This window comes from Pogona vitticeps, chromosome 1 (genome assembly GCF_051106095.1).
Source record: "Pogona vitticeps strain Pit_001003342236 chromosome 1, PviZW2.1, whole genome shotgun sequence".
NCBI lineage: Eukaryota > Metazoa > Chordata > Lepidosauria > Squamata > Agamidae > Pogona > Pogona vitticeps.
The window spans coordinates 19462294-19481409 of NC_135783.1; the positions used below are offsets into that span (position 1 = coordinate 19462294).

The 19116-nt window shown below is 42.2% G+C and overlaps 1 protein-coding gene across 4 annotated transcripts in view; it reads left to right on the forward strand.

Moving 5' to 3' along the window:
* The window catches only part of MERTK (MER proto-oncogene, tyrosine kinase), an 81102-nt gene that overhangs the window by 17256 nt on the left and 44730 nt on the right, over nt 1-19116 (forward strand). For all 4 annotated transcript variants that reach the window (XM_072988883.2, XM_072988881.2, XM_072988880.2 and 1 more), the window contains exons 3-6: nt 288-388; nt 8340-8510; nt 11582-11668; nt 16794-16909. In XM_072988883.2, the coding sequence (XP_072844984.2) occupies nt 288-388; nt 8340-8510; nt 11582-11668; nt 16794-16909 (475 nt within the window). The remainder of the gene's footprint in view (nt 1-287; nt 389-8339; nt 8511-11581; nt 11669-16793; nt 16910-19116) is intronic.

Here is a 19116-nt window from a genome sequence, read left to right on the forward strand (position 1 = left end):
CTGTTTTACTGTAGAAAAGGACAGTGGCGGGAAGATTATTTACATGCACATAAATAGTTAAATAGTACATGGGTGCACTCCAGAAAATGCTAGGTTGTTCCCAGGACATTCTTCCATGTGGACTCACAAGCTCCTTTCATGCCACATTTATTTTTAATCAGCCTTAAAATATAGCAAAATTGTTTTAGCATGTACGGGAAGTTCTGATTTCTTGCCCAAATCCACAGAGTAAATCATGGTTTTATACACCCTCCCCCCACCCTCTATCTTTCCTTTTTCCCCTGCAGTATAGTCAACATCCAGCGCTCCGATAATGGGTCCTACAGATGCAAGGTGAAAGTCAGCAACAATGAAATAGTATCAGACCCTATCCTGGTTTTGCTGGAAGGTAGGCTTTGAAGTGAATGTGTTACTTGATGGGAAGAGACTGTTGTTGAATATTTGGTCTGGAGAGGGGGCTCCGGTTCCGGCTCAGCCAGGCAAGACGCTCATGGCTACACAGCGGTGATTTTATCTTTATTTTATGTAATTTTATATGGTTTTTATAGCTTTTGTTTAGTTGAAGTTCCTATTCTACTTCTTGGCTGAAGGCATGATTTTAACCTTGGTAAAAGTAAACACAGAGATAATGACCACTGGAGCTGCCGAGAGATATTAGAAATACCTCTGTACGACAGAATTACACAACTGCAGCCTTGGGAAGAAAACAGAAGAAAATAACACCGCTACTGCGGACAGTAAGCACTTGCTTGAATCAAGTCTGCAAGAAAAACATTTACTTTGTTTAAGAAAAGCCATCTGCCTTCGGGGGTTGTTTGGCATACAGCAGGGGCGGATCCGCTGACTCCGTCAATCTACAATTGACTCACAGTGAGTAAAAGTCCTCCAAGGAACGGGTGGAACAACCTGCCCCTTTAATGGTTTATGTTTGAGTGTTTACCGGAGCTAAGAAGTGTTTTTATACACCTACTACTGACCGTAACTGTGAAACCCACATTCTTCTCCCTTTGAGTGATAGTTTGCACCTGCAGAAGTAGAAGGGGACACTAAATAAGCTTAATTTGTGGAGTATAACTATGGTCACCACTAGGACCAAAAAAACCTATGGCAAGTTAAAAAAGGCTCCCAAAAAGCGAAATCAGAAATCTATAGCAGACTTCTGTGTGGTCTCAGATCAACGTGAACATGTACCCTCCTATAATCAAAGGCCGCTGAGGGAATTTACATCAAGTACCCCACTTACTACGGACAATGTAGGCATAAGTAATGGAGAGACATACCAGGGGGCTGCAGTCGGAACTCCGCACTCCGGAGGAGAAATTGGCAATTGGTCTCTGGACCCAGAACTCCTAGAGAAGGCTCTCTCTGCCTCTATGGAATCATTCTATAAATACTTAAATCTATCAACACCTGGGCCTAAGGAGAACCATATGGAAGGAACAGTAGGCCCCCAAGATGCTCAAGGGCCCGAGAGTGAACAAACTAGGATTATTTACACCCAACTACGTGATCAGTGTCTCCTCTCAGCTAAATCCAACCAGACAATTTTCAATAATCTGCATGATCTAAAGAAAGAAATCGCTGATACTAAAGCAATACTACAATGCATTGCTGACATGATAAAGTTGGGGATTTTAAAAGCAGCACCCCCCTCAAACCCTCAGAATACTGAACAGAGAGGACTTCAGGCAAAAAAGGAGCTGGGTACAAAAGATCAAACACACAAAGATAACTCCCTAGCCTTTAAAGGTCAGAGTTACCCACAGTTATCAGAAAAAGCAACTCAGGACCGAATGCCCATCTCTGGGAAGACCCCAAAGGCCTGGGCTGATCCATATGAGCGAAATGAGGACACAGAGGACACAGAGGGACCTGACCTAACATCCTCTAATCTAGAGCTAATAACCATAGACGAATGGTGGGGAAACACCCCAGAAGAACCCTATCCCCAGCATCCACTTGCTGTGACAACATGCAAGGAAAATATACAGATTAAAAAACCCCAATGGTCAGCAACCTCAGACAGTGAAGGGTCCACCCCTGCTGAAAGCCCATCACTCAAGCCTGTGAACCACATCACCATCTACAACTGGCCACTAAGAAAACCAAATGGCACCTGGGCCTCCAACTCAGAAGTATTGCGGACAATAACAGAAATTCTGGGCAAGGATTGGGATGCTCAAATGAACACAAAATGTTACTGCATCTATCCCAGCAAGCCCGGGCAACTAAGAGGCAGGGTGCACTTGATCTTCGCCAATAGTGAACAGGCCCATCATTTTTGGAGCCTGTTGTACAAGTTTGAAAAAATAGCAGTATCTTTCAAATGGGGAATACATACAACTTACTCAAATATCAACCTAAGACCGATCACAAAATTGGACACCTACAAACTAACAAATACATCCAGAGAAATTCAGGTTCCAGAACAAAGAGATGGCCCCACAGCCGCTTCCAGAAGGAAGATAACAGCCGAAAAACCTAGCTATGACCTGTACAGAGATAGGGCTGAAGCCTCCACCATTTACAACAGATCACCTTCCAAAACCAAATCAGATGGCAGAGGAAAGGAAACGCAGATCAATGTTGCAACCTTCCCAAACAATATCCCAATTAACAAGCCTCGTGATCTTACAAGCAAAATCAAAAACCAGAGTAATCAGGTGAAAATGCTCTCAAGGCCAAGGTATCTTTCAAAAGGTATTACATCCTCCAGAAAAAATAGAATATACCATCCATACAAAGAGAAGTTACATCCAGCCTGCTCAATGGGAACTATTTCCGACTCCACCTCTGAGTGGCATATGGGCAATAGATATGCCCCTTTAGTAGCTTATCCCCAGAACTGACTATTGGAAGGCAAAAAATATAAACATCTTAAGAAGCCTTTGTCCAGGAATATTGCATGGGGGGAAAACAAACAAAAAGTCCAACTCCACAAAGATACCACAGTTCCAAACACAACAACGACTACCTACCTGGGTAGAGCTGAAAGATATCCCTTTAGCAGAGAGACACAAAGAAATCAAAACAACAAAGATTGGGCCCGTAAAGATTATCCTTTTCCCACACCAGTTGCTCCCCTCACCTACAGAGGATGTCAGTCATCAGATGTATCCCTGCCTGCTCTGGAGAAGCTAACGTTATACAAGGAAGGGAACCCCATTAAAATGCTCTCTGCCACAAGAGGGGAAATGACCCCAAAGGCAGAACAACTGAACATTCAGGAGCGAAATGAGGCACCAGACACTCAAGAATCACGGTGTGCCCCAGAAAGCAACCAAACATCTGCATCTAAAATTGAACTTTTATCATGGAATGTGGCAGGTTGGACCAGATGTATCTCCCAAACCCATGATACTCCTTTCTTTCGTAGCAAATATGACATCATTCTTTTGCAAGAAACTTGGTCTGACAAAGATATAATTCTAGATGGTTTCAACTCTTTCATGGTAAAGGCAATCCCAGGGCGCGGACCGGGGAGACTGAAGGGGGGACTGAGCATCCTGGTATCAACGGCTCTGAAAGTGAAATCTACGATGAAACCCCCCCTGAGACAGCTGGCCATGGCAGTAGTACTTACAGGAAGTATGAAAACCCTATTGATTATTAACATATACTTACCTCCCACATCCAGAAAAGCTGAAACAGAAGGAAACTGGACAGACCTTGAAAACTATGTAAGAGAGCTTATCATGGAACATCCGGATGCTCTGGTCCTGACTGGTGGGGATCTAAACGCCCGTATGGGACCAGATGATGACTATCTGGGAACCAAATTTAAGATGATAGCCAACATAAGAAATGATAATGTGGGGACCCTGAATCAGGAGAGGGCATCTAAGGACCAACATGCAAATTATGCCGGGGCCTGTCTGTACAAATTTGCCTACAGACTGGGCCTCTCAGTTTTAAATGGCACAATCACAGGTGATACTCCAGGAAAATATACATTTATGGCAGCAACTAAAGCTAGTACAATTGACTACATCCTGGTGTGCAGGGGGCTCCTTTCCATGGTCAAAACTCTCCAAGTACTTCCTTACATGGAGGGGGATCATTTCCCCCTACATCTAAGTTTCCACCTAAACGTCAGAGATTTAGACACAGAACCAAGATATCATACTGAAATTACAGCACTAGAAAGAGTGGGTTGCCGAGTAAGATGGTCACCTAAACTGGCACAAAATTTAAAACAACTTTTAACTTCGAAAAATCTGATTGATGCCCTTAATCCAGTAGGAAGCCAGACAGTCCACTGGAATCCCATAGATAAATATGAAACTCTCCTACAACAATTACAGCCACATCTCGTCCACTCATATAGCAGAAACCTTCAGAATTCATATAACCGATCCAAACCTTGGTTCAACCAAAGCTGTAAGGCAGCAAAACAATTAGTTAATCAGACATACCAGGAATACCTGAGAGCAGAAGACCATGTCAAAAAAGAGGTCCTCCTAAAACTACTGGTACATAAGAAAGAATACAAACAGCAGATACATCACAGTAAAAGAGAACACACGAGAGAACTATGGAGGAAGGTGATTGAAGCAGCAAAAGCCAAAAATCCATCCCTTTTCTGGAAACTAATCTCAGGCAGACTATCAGAGCCCAAACACCCATTATCCTCTTGTATTCCACCAGATAAATGGGTATCCCACTTTACAAGTATGTATGAGGATGTTATTGTACCCCCTTCTCCAGTAATGCTTGGAAGCACTCCCAAATGGCCCCCGGTGACCCCAGGCGAAATAATAGCTCATATAGATCAGTTAAAAAATGGAAAAGCCCCAGGCCTTGATGGCATCCCACCAGAACTCCTAAAAGAAAACAAGACATGGTGGGGCTCTTTTCTAGCACCTCTCTTCACCCATATTAATGACACAGGCCAAATCCCGATATCATGGAAAACGGCCACAGTGGTCCCATTTTATAAGAAAGGGAAAAGGGAGGATCCAGCCAACTACAGGCCAATAAGTTTGCTGAATATTATAAGCAAACTATATGCAAGGCACCTCCTAGACAAACTCCTGGAGTGGCTCGAAGTAGAAAATATCATTGGGGCAGAACAAGCAGGCTTTCAGCCAGGGAGATCCACAATAGAACAATGCCTAATTATACAGCATCTTATAGAGAAATACTCAGCCAAAGGAGTAACATCACTCTATGCTGCCTTTGTGGACTTTAAATCAGCATTCGATTCTATATCGAGAACACACCTCTGGGACAATCTATCAAACTCATCTATAGACAAAAGACTTCTATATCTAATCAGGGCCCTACATGAAGAAACATACCTGAGAGTCAGGTGCAGCAGACAGGGACACCTCACGGAATCTGTGCAAACGCACAGAGGTGTTAGGCAAGGCTGCCTGCTGGCACCAGCATTATTCATATTTTACATAAACGACTTATCAAGCTGGCTTAACACCGCCGATCTCCATTCACCTAAACTTACAGATAGAACAGTGCCAGCCTTACTCTATGCTGATGATACAGTAATTCTATCCAGAACCCCCATAGGGCTGAGGAGGGCACTTAAGAAGCTTGCCTCATACTGTGAATATAAATCATTAACGATTAACTATCAGAAGACCAAGATAGTCGCCTTTGGACAGAGACCCAAGAGTAGGTCATGGCAAATAAATGGACACAGTATCGAGCAGGTGAACAGCTTCAAATATCTGGGGGTAGTATTACAGGCCTCAGGATCTAGGCTTCAGCATAGTAAATTTGTGGCTGATCAGGGAGAAAGATCGGCAAATAGTATAGTAAAATTCCATCTCTCCCAAGGAGGGTCCTTCATACCGGCAGCCCTCAAATTGTATAGAGCAAAGGCATTAGCCCAGCTGCTGTACGGCTCATTCATGGGGCCACCCAGTTCTCACTTCGCACCACAAGAAATAGTCCAATCCAAATTCTTAAGAACTATACTCCATGTCCCAAGATGCGTGTCAAATGCAAGGATAAGGCTAGAAACAGGATGCCTTAAAGTAGAAGCCTGGATTAGAATTCAATCTATATATATGTGGCTAAAGGGACAGTTAAATCCAGAAAGCCTATTTTCCTTATTATTTAAAGATAACTATCAATCTAAGTGGGTTAAATCGGTCCAGGGCTACTTGGGGAAAATTGGCCTCTCACCTCAGGCACTTATATCCTCTGGAATAGAGCAGGCAAAACAAATAGTTAAACAAAGAATAGAGGACAATGAATACCAAACAGACCTTTCTAGCATCCAAAATATGGCAGCACGGACTTACATCAAAAATTGTATGGTACCGGCCAAATACTTAACATCTTTGGAAATTAAAGGAATTAGAAGAGCCTTTACTCTGGCAAGGTGTTTGGCCCTCCCCTCTGCTGTACTAGAAGGGAAGTATAAAAATACCCCTTTTGCTGAAAGGTTATGCTCCTGCCACCTGAGGGAGATCGAGACCATACAGCACATGTTCTTCACCTGCCCATTGTATGAAGCAGTGCGAAAAGAGACTATAACCCCCTTAATAGATAGATTGCCAGGACGTTCAGAGGGAAATAGGCTAGAGTTCCTTCTCTCAGATGTTGATGTCCAGATCACCTGTCGGGTTGCGAGGTTCTGTGTAGCAATTCTTCGATTGCGGAAGTTAAATACCAATTAGATTGCCGTTCCCAGTTGTATGTATGCCAACATGTTCTAATGGAATACTGAAAGTTAGAAATTTTAAGGTTTTATAAGGTTTTATACTTATGTGACTGGTCTAAGGACTGTAAATAAACTACTGATTGATTGATTGATTGGTCTGGAGAGTTTTTCATAGTAGGCTGAAATTGCTGACTTTAGTCCCATTTTTGGAAACGAAAGGTACAAACACATTTAATCAATCAATCAATCACTGTTTCTCAACAGCTGGAGGGGAGAAATGGCTTAAACATGGAATGAACTTTAGAAATTCTTCATGGGAGAAGTAAACAGAGAGCTAGCTGGAGTGTTTGTCAGATGTTTGGTGTATATTGGACTGGTTTTAAAGGAGGGATTGAATTGGAGAAAAATCATCAAAAAGATTAATCTAAAAGAAAAAGATAAATACATTTATTATCCATTGCCTCCCAAATGATTGGATAGCTATACCTGTTGCAGCTGTAGGATAGTGCCATTAACTTTAGAATCATAGAATAATGAAGTTGGAAAGGGCCTATATGAACATTGAGTTCAACCCCCTGCTCAACACAGGAATCCTAATCAAAGCAGATCTGACAGATGATTGCCCAATTTTCTCTTGACTGCCCCCAGTGTTGGAGAGCTCACCACCTCCTGAGGTAATTGGTTCCATTGTCATACTGCTCCAACAGTTAAGATGTTTTTCCTGATATTTAGCCCAAATCGGGCTTCCTGTAACTTGATTCCATTACTTTGTGTTTGGGAAACTTTGTTTCATAACTTTATTTCCTAAAGTCTCACATTCTCCCTCACCAAAGTCAGTACGAACATCTCCACTTGCGGACGTTTCGAGTTACAAACATCTCCGGTCACAAAACGTTGCTTTGACTTGCGAACGGAGCCTTGACTTATGAACGAAAAAAACCACCTTTCCTGCCTTTTTTTTTATAACCTAAGTTCATCTCAGGTCAAAAGAAGAAAAATTTTAAAAAATCTCCCCCTAGTGGTAAAGTATGGATTAACCAGCCTTGCATTAGTTCCTATGGGAACTAATGCTTCTACTTACAAACAGCGCCTTGAATATGAACGAAAAACAGCCTGAACGGATTAAATGGTTTTCAGTGCATTCCTATGGGAAATCTTGCTTCAACTTATGAACTTTTTGATGTACGAATGCCGTTCCAATATGAATTAAGTTTGTAAGTCGAGGTACCAGTGTAGTCTCCAACCTTGAGTCCTTAGAAGTTCTTGGACTATAGAAATCCTGGCCAGCACAGGCAATAGTGACGCCTTCTGGGAGGTTTAAGTACAAGAACATCTGGGCACCCAAAGTTGGGAGCTACTGACCCAGATGGATGGGAGCTCACAGGTGCAGCCACACTTTCTAGACAGCAGAGATGCTTCTGAAATGTGTTTTAGCATGTACTAGAAGTACATGCTAAAACCACATAAGTGAGCTGTAGTTCAGGCTGCCTCAAGGAATCCATGTGCATTTTTAGTTCGGTTTCTTAGATGAGAAGCAGGTAGTCTGGTGCCCTCAAGATGTCTTGGACAATTATAGCATATCCAACATAGTTCCTGGGGATTGTGAGCATTTTAGTCTGAGATATCTGTGAAATGCTGGGCTGGGAGAGCCCTTCCATTTTTCTTACCACTTAGGACCCCCTAAGCGCGCTTTCACCTCCGTTCCACACAGGGCTGCCATACTTCATTAAACAACCCCAGGGGCTGAACGTTACTCGGAACACACCCTTCAACCTCACCTGCCACGCAGTGGGGCCTCCTGAGCCCGTGGAGATTCGCTGGCATTGGAACAGCCGCCAGGTTTCTAAGGAAGAAAGGTCTCCATCTCTCTTGATGATGCCAGGTGAGTTCAGTGGCCTCCAATTCCAGAACGAGGGCATTTTAATGCCCATAAATGGTCCTGTTCGGCACTGAAACGGAAGTCTGTAATAGTTGTCTGGGTACTCTTGCTAAATGTTTAAGGAAGGATCAAATAATCAAATTCAGAATCAACTGGCATGCTAGATAGGCCCATTTTACAGGAAGAGGAACTGATGCTGTGATAGTTTTATTTCGTTTGGTGGAACCTACTTTGTTATTATTTCTGGGAGGGGTTGGACTGTTAGCTGTGTTAGTCAGTAGGCAGAGGTTTTTATGGGCATCTGATGAATTTGATGAAGGGGCAGCAGTCGGCAAATGCTCATGCCAAATAAAATAAGTTAATAATTACAGTGCCCTGAGATTTGTTGCCATTATAGCTACAATCCTAATTGTTGCTCTGTTGTTGTCTGCTGCGGCAGTGGAAAACCTAGTTTGTGTTTCTCTTGCCCAACCCATAGTTCCTTGCTTGTGGTTCTAGACAAACACCACTGGAGGATAATCTGTGGGACCTGTGGTATTTTTTAATTGCTTGAGAGAACTACACAATATCCTTCTTCTGAGGAATTGTTTCCATGGTTGTTTGTTGTCCTCCACAGTGGCTTTTCTGGTTGCTGCTTTTGTTCTGTGCTGTGTTTTTTACACACACATATACACGTACACACACTTTTGTGAAAACAGTTTGGGTATTAAAGAATGTGGCAGGCATTTCCTCATATCTTTTTCTATGGCTTAACTATGTTCTTAGTAAAATTATCTGCAAGATTATCTGCAAGGCATGTGAGAGGAGAGGAGACTATGAATTCTAATTACCTCAGTTAAGATGGTCATGTTTGTTCAGAGATTTCTTTCCTCTTGATCTGAAATATTCAGTTACTGATAGCTTTAAATTTGGTATGTTTTTTTCATGAAATGTGGTGCTGGTTTTGTTAAGGTGTTCAGCTCAGTTCACCTCACTGGTTCCCTCAAAGACAGCTTTTGCTGTCTCATTGTCTCTTTGCTGTTGTTGTTTTTTTAAGGCACAAAGATTACTAACAGAATGGCATAAAATATGGAAAATTCCTGCCAGAATTTCTTTAAAAGGCCCACTTTCAAGTGATTCAGATAAGCAGATAACCCTGAATTCAGGGTTTAAAATTTTTTCCAAGTGTTTTTACTGGTGGTTTTCAATATGTGTTTAATGTTTTTTACTATTATATTTTATGATTTTTAATGGTCATTGTTGGGTTAATTTTAATTGATTGTGAGCTGTCTTGAGTGCCCTATGGGGAGAGAAGTAGCATGAGAAAAGCAACATTAAAATAAAATAAAATATTTTTTCTTTAAATTTAAGTTTTAAAGGTAACTTGAAAATATAACTCATTACACTAATAAAGCAACTCATTCTAGATTAGATTCCCTTTGTGAAGGGCTGCCACATGTCTAGATGAGACCACAAGAACCAAAGAAAGACAGACAGACAGAGAATACGATCAGTAAAGGTGCACAGCTGATTGCACTGGAAGGGGTCATTTTAATAGCAGCAATCACTTCTGCCTGTGGAGAATCACTCCGTCTGCCTGCCCACCTCCCAAAAGTAGTAGCCCTACAGCTGGGCCAAAAAGGACCAACTTGGGCATGGATCAGGGTCAGGCTGGAGTACATTTCCATGTGTGTTGTGCCATTACCGGAAGACACTGGACCACTGCAGAAGTGGTCCAAATTGTGATCTCTTTCCCCATGTGATCACATCGTTCCTCATCATTAAGGGGAGGATTTCTATGACATTTCACATTTTCTATGCAACCTACATTTGAACCCCAAAGCAAGTTCAAAAGCAAGTTCAGAGCACAGGTTGCTGTCCTGTGAAGATGCCAGCCACAGAGACTGGCAAAACGTTAGGAAGAACAACCTTCAGAACACGGCCAAAGAGCCCAAAAAACCCAGAACAACCATAAGTTCAAATATGTTTATGAGTAATCTTTCTCATCAGATTATTCATAAACTTGTTCAAACCCACCCATAAGATCAGATATAGGTTGCAGAAAAAACATGACATGTCATAGAAATCCTTCCCCTCCCCCACTTATAACGACGACATGATCTTCACATGTGATCTTGGGGCATATCACAAAAATCAACCAGCAACAAGTATGAGTTTTAAAAACAAACATACAATCAGGAAACCTGTCCTCAAGTGCCTGGTGGAAAAAAACAAACCTACAGCCCACTTAAGTTCTTAACTTCTGGAGAATGAGTAGGAAACTTGGTACCCTCCAGATGTTTTGGACCATGACTCCCTTAAGTCTTTCCCAAGCATAGCAAATTATCAGGGATTGAAAGTGCTTCATGCTGCTCAGCATCTACTTCCTGGGGTATCTTCCTCACTTTATCTCAGGGTAGGGCCGGTCTTGTCCAGCTGTGCTTTCATTCTTCACATGTTTAGAATGAGAGGTGGCTCTTTTGGACCTGCCACAGCTCAGGTGGTCTAAAGTAGCCTTTCCTGACCTTGCAGCTTTCAGATAGGTCGGACTACAGTTCCCATAATCCCAGCCATCAATGCTGTGTTGGTTACAGATGATGGGAGTTGTGATCGGGCACATCTGGAGAGCACCAGGTCAAGGGAAACAACAGAATTGGCATGGGTCGTCTTGAATGATGCGTCTGCAGTGCATAGCAATTGGCTTGTTAAATTTTTCCATTCCATTCTTGTGTATAGTGCTTGGCCGGTGCTGCAATCTAAGGCACAGGCAGGTTTTAAAATAGTTCTGTTAAAGAGTTCAGTCACATTTTTGGCAAAGGAAAACACATTTTAAAATACAAAACCTTAAGGGGCCAACCTTTCTCATGCATTGCCTCCCTTGTGGTCAGAGGAGTCCCTTGCTTGGAAATATGTTTATTCAAATTGCAACACAACACTTGAGAGTTTATTTTGTTGTGAGTTTTTTGTGTCTCTTTTCAAAAATAAAACAAACTTGGGAGGAAAGTATAGCTTAAATGGATTTTCTTAGTGCCAGAAGCACGTTCCCCACAATGCTGTTCCTGTTCTCAGTTTGTGTTGTCTGTTTTGATCGGCAGGTCTTAACGAAACTGCTATTTTCCACTGTGAAGCGCACAATGAAAAGGGAGTAGCTACATCAACTGAAGCCAAAATCAATATTAAAGGTTGGTGATAAGCATGAAATGACTTTTATTATTCCAATTAAACTCTTATTAGTAAAGCTTGTTCAGAGAGTCTAAGAGATGCAATCCAAATAATTTTTTTCAAACAATGGTACAGATTCAGGAAACCCCAGGCTACAGTTCTTGACAGGTATAAGCAGACCTCATTGCTTCCAATAGTTATAATGGAAAGTTGAAGACAAAAGTTATGACAAGGGGGTCGAAGCATACATAGCCCACCACTGGATACCATTCAGCACACATATGGCTGCTGAATTTTAATATTTACCAGAAACAGTGTGAAGTCTGAAAATGTATAAATTCAGATCCACTTTATTGGATCTGTACCTCTCCCCATTGCCAAACCCCCAACTGTCCTCAGCAGCCTTCAACGCAGTGGACAGAAAATCTGTGACACAGAATGAGTGGGTGCTGAGTCCAGGTTCTTACACTGAGGTTGACCCAACATACAGTGGTGCCCTGCTTGATGACGATAATCCGTTCCAGCAAAATCACTGTAGAATGAAATCATCATCAAGTGAAAGTAAAAAGCCCATTGAAATGCATTGAAAACCACTCAGTGCGTTCCAATGGGCAAAATACCTCATTGTAAAGCAAAGATCCTCCATAGAGCGCCCATTTTCCAGTGCCTGTAAAGTGAGGAAACACAGCGGGGAGCCATTTTGAAAACCTGACAATCAGCTGTTTTGATAGTCATAAAGCTAAAAATCACTTCCCGAAGCAGGGAACCGATCGTTGTCAAGCAGATTTTCCCCATGTAAACACCATTTTGTGATCACAATAGCGATTGCAAAATACTCATCGTACAGCAGATTCGTCGTACAACAAGGTAATCATCAAGCGGCGCACCACTGTACTTGAGATGCTGAACCCGAGAGCTCCCAGCTGAATCTTCAGACTCCAGTTCTTTAGCCCCTTTCCATGGGAAAACATGAAGAGGGAGAGCTACTACTCTGCTCCCCGTGTGCTCTCCAGGGTCCTCAAAGATCTGCTTGTAGCCACCCTAATTTCTTATGAGACCTGATCAAATGAAATCCACCTGGAGTCTAATTCTGTCTTAGGTGGACCTGGTTTGACCCCTCTCCACATTTTCCAGAAATTTTCAAAAGGCAAGAAAACAGATGGAAAGGCTCATAAGAAATATTAGGCTGAATCTGAACTTGGGGAGCAAGTGGCTTGCCAGGTGCTCCTGGAATTGTAGCGGCCATCATCCCATGCCGTAGGCTATGTCGCCTAGGCCTGATAAGAGCTGAAGTCCACCCATGTATGGAAGGGGCATACATTCTCCATCCTGCCCGACGTGTTGGAAAGCTTGGTAAGTGAATCAATAGTAAACTTGGACACTAACTTGCTGTATGTTCTCTAGTGAAATAGGGCTGCAGGGAAAGAAAAGGCAAGGATCAGCATGTTTGCGGGAATCCAAAATGTTGCAGAAGCAGAGAAAATGTCCATGGTGGCAACCTCCCATTGGGAGGAGTCCATTAAGGACTGAGAATGCTCAGTGGCCACAAAATGTGGAGCATCTGTATCAGGTGGAGGCATGGTTATCTGGCTGAGATAACCGAAAAGGAGCACTCAGTTCTGCACCATTTTGCAGAACTGAGTGCTCTTTTCATAGTCATATCCAGGCTTCAGTTTATAGTCCAGTAATATATTTTCAGATGTGATTGCATTGGAAGAGTTGGTCAAGGCCTCTGTATGTCAAATGAGCCAATTCAGACATCCCCCCAGTGTAATATTTAATTGCTTCTAGACTAATTAGGACAGGGGTGCATCCTCCTATTCCCTTGTCTCGAGCGACCATGGTAACATTCTCTGTATGGAGGACTTGGAGAGTGTCCTCTCCAGAGCACAAAGCCTGGGTAAAGTAACCTTTGGTATGATACTGACAGCTGGTCCCTACCTCCGCACTATTATGGAGCAGGCCAGGTAGGTGGGGCTCATTAGCCTTGGAAGGCAGCCAATCTAGGAGAAGGAAAACTCCGATATCAAACCTCCACTGCCTTGTGGCTATATCCACTGATGGAAAAGGCTTCAGGAGTTAACCTCGAGGCAAAATCCAGAGCCGGAGTCCCGGAGGCAGTTCGTGTCATTCTGTCAACTCCTGCAATGTTGCTGGAACAAGTTGTATTGGCTCTTGCCTTTCCATTGGACTATTTCAGCAACGTGGAGAGGGGGGATTTGCCGCTTGGGTAACAGCCTATTCCTTTGTATTAACATGACATATTATTCATTTGTGTTTTGCTTATCTTTTTATTCCACCTTTCTTTCTGTTACTCAAGGTAGGGTTTTTTAGTTCTCCCCCTTTTCATCCTGACAGAACCAACCCTGTGAGGAAAGATAGTGAGTGGCTTGCTGAAGATCATCCAAGGAGCTTCGTAACCAAATAGAGGCTGATTCTGAAGCTCCCCAACATTCAGGAGACAGTTCCTTTCTCTAATGAAAGAGCCTCTGTCAGAGTTTTGAAAAGTTACCATTTTTGGATGACAGTTTCTAGACTCCGCCAGCCAGTGTGACCCTGCAGTCCTCCCATCTCAATGATTCTGAAATTTGTCATCCAAAAAGGATTTCCCCCCAAGTTCTGGTCTTTTTTAAGATTAACAGATATAGTCTGTTAAGGAACTCTACATACTTCATATTTAAAAGGGGAAAAATCTTTTGCTCTCTGTGGATTTCTTTAGGTTATGTTTTGGGATGAAAAAGAACAAGGTTTACTTCTAAATAAGGCAAATTGTTATTTTGGGTCTTAAGCAGAGGTCATGCGTAGGTTCCTCTTTGCTTACATGCATTGCTATTTCCTCCATCAAATATTTCATATTTTTGCCATTTCTGAAACAGTCCACACTAATGGTTTTTTCATTATTTCTTCTCATCTCACTTATTTTTTCTGCAAAAGAGCTGCCTTCCTGCACCGATACTATTTGAAGGCATAGAATAGCATTTCAGTTGTACAAATCTTCTGCATTTCTATGCAGCACTAAGTCCCACCAGGTTCAGTGGGAATTAGCCAGTCCTGCTGAACTCAGCAGGCCTTGTTTCTGAGCAAGTATTTAGAGGATTATGCTGTAAATTTGCTGAAAATCATTTGCCTGTTAAAGTCTCAGTGCAAAGCCAATAAAAGTTTTTTTCCCTTTTTTACATTTACCCAATAAACCATCATTTGTTTGTTATTTATTTAAAATGTTTTTACCCTGTCCTTCTTTTTAAAAAAGACCCAAGGCAGCTTATATCAGTCTTTAAAAGGCAATATTAAATCCATCAACAGTGAATATACAAATACTAAAAAGGATCAAACAAATACCATATTTGTTGTTTGTTTGTTTGTTTGTTTATTTATTTATTTATTTATTTAATATCCCATCTATCTGATCGGTTAAGACCACTCTAGGCATACTACAAAACATAAGCACACCAAAACACATTCAAACCAATAAGGAACCATAATCCATTTAAAACGCCATTCAGGCAGACCAATCACTAAGGAAAAACCTACCTGAAGAGAAAGATCTTTTGTCTGTTTGTGGAATGACAGCAAAGATGGAGCCAACCTACCTTCCTCTGGGACAGAGTTCCAAAGTCTGAGAGCCTTATCTTGCAGTAGGGGTTTTTTTAATGTTTATTTTTTTAGTAGACTTGCAGGATTTCCTTTGTCTTTTATATGAACCCAGATTCCCCCACTCCCAAATGCAGCTAGGTATAAAATGGTGGCTCCAAGACAGACTGAAGAATTAAGGAACAAGAATGCCTCCCAGGACATGCTCAGCTGAGAAATTTGTTTTTAGTACTGGGCTCACAGCCCCGTCACACGCAACACTACAGGTGGTTCTTGTCACCCCCAGCTTTCTTACATTTCAGAAGGCTTAGTGTGACCAGCACGGGTGGGTAGAAAAATTTGGTTGTTGCCACTGTTAAATAACTGAGAATGAGAGGAAACCATCCAGAGATCTATTAACAACATGTCAGTCTGTCTTCTTCTATCCACCCTTGTTCTGGCCTCCTTGGGGGAAGAAAAGGCATTTATAAACAAAACTGGTAAGACCCATTCATTAATATATAATAGTAACACTGGAGTTGGATTGGCCTAGAGAGTCGTTCCCAACCTTGGGTCCCCAGATGTACTTGGACTACAATTCCCAGAAATCCAGATGACTGCTTCTGGGAGTTTTAGGCCAAGAACATCTGGGGACCCCAGTTTGGGAACAACTGGCCTAGAATAATGATAGAACAATGTTCCGTCATTGCCCTCTCTGAATCCCTCATGCAGAAGAGGTCTTAAGGCTGCAGTTCTATATCAATTTATTTATTTATAAAGTTATGCTGCCTTGACCTTAGAAAAGTAGGAAATAAATTCACAGTTGTGTGTTTATCTTTTTAGTCAGCAATCCTAAACACGATGATCATCATATTTTGTAAAGTAAATTCTGATCTATGGTGACCTTTGTCAAGGATTTCCAGGTAGACAATACTAAGAACTGGTTTTACCATTCCCTTCTTCTGTGAGTATCCTGGATCTGTACAGCTTGCCCAACGCCACACAGGTTGGCTCTTTTCCTAGGAGCCACGGTAGGGAATTGAACTCTGAATCTCTAGCTCCACAGCCAGATACCCAAACCACTGAGCTATCCAGTCAGGTGCACACTTACTAGCAAAGAAATCCACTGAACCCAGTGAAAAATCTGATGAAACAAACATAAGATTGCACAGTTAAGCATGCTTCACTACAGAGTCCATGGCTCAAGTCCTGTTGCTTAATGTAGCAAGTTCCAAACCAGAGTAGAGCTATTTAGTAAATCAACTCTTCTGTAAGTTCAGTTGATTCTACTCTAGTATTGATGTACTACACTAAGCAACAGGATTCCAGCCATTTGGTAAAACTCCCCAGTACGTTGGTTATTCTATGTTTTTGTTTTCTTTTTGGCAAGCTAATATCTTGGCAATATTTATCTTGTTCCTGTTCTCCTGTTACATAATTACTTCTCCTCCTCTTCCACATAAAACTTGTTATTTCTAACAAAGTACCAGTGAGTCTAAATTGACTTGCATTGGTGTACATCTGACCTGGAGAATCAGGTAACGATTCCTCAAAATCTTCCTGTTTCTCACGCAGAGCTTCCATCCCCACCTGTCGAAGTGCATGTCCTGAATAGCACAGCTCATGCAATCGTGGTGTCTTGGGTCCCAGGCTTAGATGGCTATTCACCTTTGAGCAGCTGCCGTGTTCAGGTAAGCCATGAATGGGGTGGTGGGTCAGGAGCTAATGCCGATGGTTATGGTTATTAACATTTGTGCTGTTTGGCAAATGAGAAACGGTGCTTCACTTGGATGAACGGATACAAATCATAATTTTTTCTGCCACTTGTAATCTTTCCTCTAAACTCAAGATATGGGAAACACGTGGCCGTCAGATTCTGGAGTATTGCTCCTCACCAACTCTAGCCAGCGTAATGAATGATGGAGAATGGTGGGAGTAGTCCGTATCCAGAGAGCCGTGTGTTCCCTGCCTTTTGTCTAATCCAGATTCTTTGTGTGTGGGGGGGGGGATTGCAACACTCAGCATTTCCCATGGAGCCTAGGCACAAACCAGGTTGGCTGGAGGTAAACAGAAGGGTTGGTTCTCCGAGTCGTCCAGAAAAGTAAGTTTTCCAAGCATCCCTCTAAACCATGAAAAAACCTAAAATCTGTTAGCCTTTCCTGATAGGGAGGCATGAAAACAAAACTCAACTTCTGCAGAAGGGCTCTTCCTTTTCAACCTGAATTCCAACTGGAGCAGCTCGCATGGAGGAAAAAAGAGCTGGATTTTTTATGGCAACATTGGATAGAAAAAGACGTCCTGTTACGAAGACCAGGAAGCAGGGCAGGCCATGGGCAATGGTGAAGAAAGAGCTTGCTTCTCATCCCTGGCAGTCATCTGCACCATTGCCACTTTCAGTTCCTTCTCAGAGATCCTTCTTGGTGGTACATCTCGATGGATGTCCTTGAGTTAAGGCAAGGCACGATGAGTCATTCTGGTTGCAAAGACCAGCCAGTTTTTTTGTTTAGAGGGTGGAAAATAGAAAGACGTCTATGAGGAATGTCTGCATTTTGTCTGAAAAAATTTAAAGTAAAAGGGTCTGGTCACAGCCACCAGTCACTCACATGGTTTTGTGTTTCTTTTTTGGTTTGTCGCCTGCCTTGTCCCAGAGTTTTGAGGTGGACAACAAAAAGAAAAAAATCCCAGTGGAAAACAATAAAACACCATGGCATCACATGTTCTTTTCTAAACTTAACCCTCAGCTGGAAGAGCTAGCTGGGTCATGAAACACTTTAAAAATTTGCTCCAGCGAAGGCTTCCAGGGTGAAGGAGTTTCAGAACCAGAGTGACCGCAGATGATGACTCTCTCTTTTGCCCTTGACCTCAGAACCAGGCATGTAGACATTGGATCCAATTCCCACCCACAGGAAAGACACAGGAAGAATTTGAATTCTCTTTCCCACCTCCAGAGTCTATCATCTTCACTTGTTCGGATTGTTTTCTCTGCCCGTGCATTTTTATCTGCATTGAATGTTTGCATAGAGCAATAGATGATGCTGTTTAAAAGGACTACAGATACTGTCAGCTGTTAGTTAAACATTTTGAAGCACGGGTGCTCAGCATGACCGCCCTCATAGCCAGGGCAATCAAAATCCAAAAATACTGATTGTTGTTTGAGACCTTGTCAACTAAGCATGTAAATACTTGCTTATCTCATCCTAGTACACGAGAATGAGGAACAGCGAATGATTCTCCTCACTCCTACCCAGAGGGTGAGATATTTTGTAAACCCCCCCCCCAGCAAGAACAGAGAACTATGTGTTTGTGTAGATTGATTAAAATGATGCAAGTAACCCTTTCACACAAATTGCACAAAGTGGTGATGGCTGCTGCTTTGTTGCATAAGATTTAAAGACTGGAATGCATCTTTTAAAATAACCAGACAGTCATTGTGTGCTTTCTGTGAGCATGTTTTACTGCTCGAAGGGAAAAGTCACTAGTTTTGTGCAGGGAGAAAATTTGCACTGATTACAGAAACATTCACTAGAAAAAAAATAGCAATCCTTGCCTCGCTTTCTTCTGGAAGTGAGAAATGTCACGAGGAATGAAAATTTCTTAATGAGGTGCATCCTCAAGTTGAGATAAGCTATAATCATGAAAATAAAGAATGTAGCAAATATTCTGTATGTTTCCAAAATCAAGAAACCTAGCCATTTTCCTTTCCATCATCAGTAGTTTTCTGTAAAGCTAATAAGCCTTAATTGTGCACCAATCCAAGCCAAAATATTTCACAAAATATGTTGTGAGCTATGCTCCCAGCAACTGTGACCATTGCAGCTAAATTCAGAAGGAACAGAGAAACCTGGGGTGCGGTTGGGGAGAGAATAACAGATCACGTCATCATCTCTGCTGGAAAAGC